The 5,985-nt window shown below is 39.7% G+C and overlaps 1 protein-coding gene across 1 annotated transcript in view; it reads left to right on the top strand.

Moving 5' to 3' along the window:
* DACT1 (dishevelled binding antagonist of beta catenin 1) overlaps window positions 1–387 on the top strand; it is a 12,136-nt gene extending 11,749 nt beyond the window's left edge. Inside the window, 1 exon segment of the mRNA XM_032179555.2 lies at window positions 7–387. Within this exon segment, the coding sequence (XP_032035446.1) occupies window positions 7–309 (303 nt within the window). The 3' untranslated portion in view covers window positions 310–387.
* Window positions 388–5,985: the final 5,598 nt, after the last annotated feature.

Raw genomic sequence — 5,985 nt, 5'->3', positions numbered from 1 at the left:
CACTCCACCGTGGTGGACACCAGTGAGGACGAGCAGAGCAATTACACTACCAACTGCTTCGGGGACAGCGAGTCGAGTGTGAGCGAGGGCGAGTTCGTGGGGGAGAGTACAACCACCAGCGACTCTGAAGAAAGCGGGGGCTTGATTTGGTCCCAGTTTGTCCAGACTCTGCCCATTCAAACGGTAACGGCCCCAGACCTTCACAACCACCCCGCAAAAACCTTTGTCAAAATTAAGGCCTCACATAACCTCAAGAAGAAGATCCTCCGCTTTCGGTCTGGCTCTTTGAAACTGATGACGACGGTTTGAGTGACATCATTGGTGTAGAAAGCGTTTTTCTTTTTTTTCTTCTCCCTAGTTGCCAAAATAAAAAAGGTGGTGCTTTCATTTTTGTATAATACTTTAATGGAATGCTTTTTTTAAAAATATAAAACCAAGGTAAATTATTGTTTCATCTTCACGTATGGACGCTAGTGCCTTTAATGGAAGGTAAAGAATGTTTTGCTAGTTAGAAGTAAATATTGAGCTTTTAATGGTGGTGATAGTGAGTTTTGTGGTACCAGCTGTTTTTTATTTTAAACTTTCTGAGCATCCGGCAAGGTACAGGTTTTGATGTTCAAGTTTCATTGGGATAAGATCTTTTGATCCCAAGGTCAGGTGGATGGAATTTTTGGATTTATATTTGCTCCTTGAGTCTTCAGGGCAGTGTCTCCATGAGGGTTTTCCTGTTGAGGGGCACCACATACAATAGTGTGAAGTAGGTATGAGGGGCAGTCATTGTATTCTATAGTTTTTTATGTAGTCTTCATTTCTCAGATGTGTCCCCATTCGGTTTTATTCTCAGAACTGTTCTTTTTACTAGACTCATGACTTGGAGGCCAGACCTTAAATCCAGAGATAGCAGCCTGGATAGGGACCTTAAAAGGATTCACAAAAACTTTTGCCACACTTGGTGCCTAGGCCCTGTTCCTAATAACCCCTTCTAGGGCCGTTTATCCAACATTTTGATGCCTTCTTTTCCCTCCCTAATTTGTAGCCAGTCCGACCTTTCATTGCTTGGAGGATTTAGTTTTGGGATAAAATTTTGGTCCTTGGGCACAGAGACATTCGCTATTAATGAAGTAACCCTTGGGCATGACTCCAATCCCAGAATTGCTCACTGAGTGCTATGCCACCGAAGCATTGACCTGAACATATTAGTGCAATCCAGTCCAGATTGGACCGCTGATCCTATGTGGAAGGGCTGTTTTTTTAAGAAAAAATTTTTGGTAAACAGTATTGTGTAAAATTGCTTTTTGTATACCAATATATGCATGTTTTGTGCATGAGTAGTGCTTGTGTTGATATTCCTGTTGATGTTAAATTACTATATAATATAAACAGTATGTGTTTTTATATATCATTGTGTAAATTTAATATAACACATATGCAGTAATAAACGGTTTGTTTTACTGCTGTTAAGTTTGTTATTTGGGTATAAAACCAGATGTTTACACCTATAAATCTTGTGCTGGTTATTGGTGTTATTTGTGAGATTTATGTTAGACCTATTCTAGCATAAGAATATCATTTGCAATATAGATAGGTTTTAGTATTAGAATGGACGATGAGCAAGCAAACGAAGGAAAGCAGACAACTTCTAGTTAAGGTACTTTAAAATTTAAGGTAAATTTTACAGGTGTCATCTAAGGAAAATATTTCTGAAAAGAATACCCTCTCCTAACTTTATATTACAAAAAATCTCAAACATGGAAAAGTTGAAAGGATAATATAATAAACAACTATATGCCACCTAGATTCAACAATTGCCAACATTTTGCCATGCTTGCTGTAACTGTATATATGTATTAGGTTTAACTATATTACTGATCTTTCAGGTCAAAAACAGATTATAATAGCAATCCTCCCCTCTCCCTACCCCACACTGATAAAATATTTTAAAGTAAATTTCAGGTATCATATTCTATCTTTAAAAAGCGTACATTACCCAAGAACAAGGAGATTCCCCTGTATACTCACAATATCATGATCACACTTAAGGAAAATCAGTAGTAATTCATAATATCAAATATTTATATAGAAAATTTCCCAATGTGTTTCAAGAACTTCTTAATAGCAGCTTTTTGCCCTCCTACCTCCCCTACAAAGCAGGATTCAGTCAATGTCATGCATTTCATTTGACTGTAGGTTGTAGGTTTCTTTTTAGTCTAGAACAGTCTCCCCACATTAAACAAAAGATGCTAGGTTTTTATTTATTTATTTATTGAGACAGAGTCTCACTCTGTCACCCAGGCTGGAATGCAGTGGCTTGATCTTGGCTCACTGCAACCTCCACCTCCCAGGTTCAAGCAATTCTCCTGCCTCAGCCTCCTGAGTAGCTGGGATTACAGGTGTGCGTCACCATGCCTGGCTAATTTTTTTGTATATTTAGTAGAGACAGGGTTTCACCATGTTGGTCAGGCTAGTCTTGAACTCCTGACCTTGTGATCCACCCGCCTTGGCCTCCCAAAGTGCTGGGATTACAGGCGTGAGACACCGCGCCTGACCTATTTATTTATTTTTGAGGTGGAGTCTGGCTCTGTCCGTCAGGCTGGAGTGCAATGGCATGATATTGGCTCACTGCAATGTCCACCTCACAGGTTCAAGCGATCCTTCCACCTCAGCCTCACGAGTAGCTGGGAATACAGGCCTGCGCCAGTGTGACCGGCTAGTTTGTATTTTTAGTAGAGATGAGTTTTCACCATGTTGGTCAGGCTGGTCTTGAACTCCTGGCCTCAAGTGATCCACCTGCCTCCATCTCCCAAAGTGCTGGGATTACAGGCGTGAGCCACCACGCCTGGCCAGATAATTGGCTTTTTAAAGAGTAAGGGCAGTTTTCTTGTAGAAAGGCCAACATGTTGGATTTGGTTGTTTCCTTATGTTGTCTTAGAATCCGGGCCCTTTATTTCCTATAAACTGGGTGAGACTGGATTGAATTCAGGTTAAACATTCTTGGCAAGAATATTTCACTAATGATGTTGTATACTCTTAACTCTTTCACATCAAGAAACAACAGCAGGCTGTCCCACTATTTGATACCTTGATTAAATTGGTGAACATAAATTTCTTCATGATGAAAGTCTTCTTATGCAAATAATATTTGGGGATGGATTCTTTGGTACTGTGGCTATCCTATCCCTCAACAAATTCCACTTAATGGCTTTAGCTTACATGGCTGATTCTTTTTTTTTTTTTCTTTTTGGGGCAGAGTCTCGCTCAGCCACCCAGGCTGGAGTTGTAGTGGCGCGATCTTGGCTCACTGCAACCACCGTCTCCTGGGTTCACGCGATTCTGCTGCCTCAGCCTCCTGACTAGCTGGGATTACAGGCACCCGCCATCATGCCCAGCTAATTTTTGTATTTTAGTAGAGACAGGGTTTCACCATGTTGGCCAGGCTGGTCTTGAACTCCTGACCTCAGGTGATCCGCCTGTCTTGGCCTCCCAAAGTGCTAGGATTACAGGCGTGAGCCACCGCGCCTGGCCATGGCTGATCTTTGCTTGAATCAGTGATTGCTTTGGGGATGCAAAGTGATAGTTTTCTAAATATCCTTCCTTCTACTTTTATTAGTTGACATTCTTAAAAAAGAGCCTTCCTTATTTTTTCTTTTTGAATATCATTGCAGACACATGGAGTTTTATTTATCTGATGTTTTACAATCATTTTACAGTCTCTGTTCTTTTTGACGTTCAGCATGTCCCAAATTTGGCCAATGAGAGGATAAATTTTGTTAAAAGGAAATTACAGAATCAGCTCAGTCTCTCATAATTCAGATGCTTATTATGAAATATATCCAATTAAAATGAACTCTTCAAATGCTGAATTTCAGATGCTAAGTTTTAATGCAACAAAAATCCCTTACTATTCATTTTTAAAATTTTGTCTTGGAAATGTTCCTTTTTTTCTATACTTTATATATTTCTTACCTCTAGCAAGGCTTTTGGTCACATCTTTTAGCAAGACATCTTTTTTTTTGTTTGTTTAAAGCATCTCAATTCTTCAAAATGTAGAGTTACTAGTCTTTTAGTATTCAGAATTTCTTTGATTACTTGACTAGATCTAAGCCAATCCCAAGTGAAGGGATGATCTCACCATCTTTTCTAATGCTGTGATCTGATCTCTTTGGGGCATAGCTATAAAGTTTATTGTGTAAGGCAATTGTGACCTGCAGTCAGTTCTTGAATCATTTCCAAGTTGTTCTCAATAAGTATTATTCTCAGAAGGGGACACTTTCTAAGAATCACCTGAGTAATTACATTGTAGGTGACAGAATGCCAAATTAAGAGAAGTGTGAAAAACAGGATTTTCAAAGAATCTTGGGTTTGTCCTCCTAGTCCATTGCTTGACTTTCCTGTAGCTCGCAGTTGTACTGCGCTCAGAAAACTGGGTTTTGTCCATTATTTTCAATGACAAAATAGTTGCTATTGTTGTTACAAGCAAAAGAGCTCCTAAAAATATTTTCCTTTATTTAAAAAAAATTAAAAATGCTCATTGTCAAAAGAAAAAACTATATCTGAACAGTATGTCAATTTTAAAAACTCTTCTCCCTCAATCCTCCCCAAATCCTACTTTTTGGTAAGTTTAGTGTATACATTTGTATACTCTGTTATATGTACATACGAATGCATAACCTCTGTAGTTTTTCTTCAAAATGAAGTTTCAAGCTATGTTTATTATTTTATAACTTGCATTCTCCATTTCTTGGACCTGTATGGCAGAATATCATTCCCAATTCTTTTTAATGGGGTTCTAAATATTTCCTCACTGAGGAAAAGATACCAGATTTTGTAGGTTACTTGAAATTGCCCTGCTTAGAAACATTCTAATATTTAGCAACAAAGTGCTACCCAAATGTTATACATTTGTTAGACACACATTATTGCCTTTCTGGTTTTCTTATATAGTTGGTTATTTTGTATTGTGAGCTTGCTTTTAGTGAGGTATTATTGAAGGAATCTGGTGAGGCGTGGTTAAAGATTTTGCCATACGGAGTAATTTTGTGTTTTTTCTGCCAGGTGCCTCATGGATATTTCCAAGCTGGACTACTTTGTAAGTTAATTTATCTGTGGTGGGTTTCTCTGACTACAGAGGTAGTATAAATTCAAATCCTAAGTGCATATGAGGGATAGGTTGTGGTTACATGTTCTCAGAGGCAAACAAGGCCCATAATCTTCCTTCTTTTCTTTTTTATTTTTTTGAGACAGTCTCACTCTGTTGCCCAGCCTGGAGTTGCAGTGGCGAGATCTCGGCTCACTGCAACCTTCGCCTCCTGAGATCAAGCAATCCTCCCACCTCAGCCTCCCCAGTAGCTGGGACTACAGGCACATGCCACCACGCTCGACTAATTTTTTGTCTTTTTAGTGGGGACAGGGTTTCGCTATGTTGCTCAGGCTGGACTCGAACTCCTGGTCTCAAGTGATCACCCACCTCGGCCTTCCAAAGTGCTGGGATTACAGGCGTGAGCCACCGTGCTCAGCCTAGCTTCGTTATTTTCATCCTGGACCAGCGATTGATTTTTTTTTCTAGTCCAGTCTTTCACTAAGGGTGTAGCCCTTCAGTGATCTCAGGAATATAGGGCAGTCTCATTCCTGAATCCTACCCTGTAAGGGCCAAGTTTTTGTCCCTGAGTGACTATCAAAACCAAGGCTCCTTGCTTAAGGGACCAGCAACCTCTCTCCCAACTCTTCAAGGGAAGCTCAAAGTATACACTTAAGAGGTGTTTGTAATAGTTTATTAATCATTTCTAAATGTTTAGCAGTGAAAATACCAGGTTTTCTAGTCCACGGTATGGCTGGAAACAGAAACCATAGAGCTACCCATTGCTTTTGTCAATAAATTGGGTCCTCCTCCCCCCACTCATTCACTCTTTCTTTCTTTCTCTCTCTCTCTCTCTCTGTCTCCTTCCTTCCTTCCTTCCTTCCTTCCTTCCTTCCTTCCTTCCTTCCTTC

This window comes from Hylobates moloch, unplaced genomic scaffold (assembly GCF_009828535.3).
Source record: "Hylobates moloch isolate HMO894 unplaced genomic scaffold, HMol_V3 SCAFFOLD_16, whole genome shotgun sequence".
NCBI classification, from domain to species: Eukaryota; Metazoa; Chordata; class Mammalia; order Primates; family Hylobatidae; genus Hylobates; species Hylobates moloch.
Note: the sequence above shows the minus strand (reverse complement) of the source record. Positions and strands in the feature narration are given on the sequence as shown.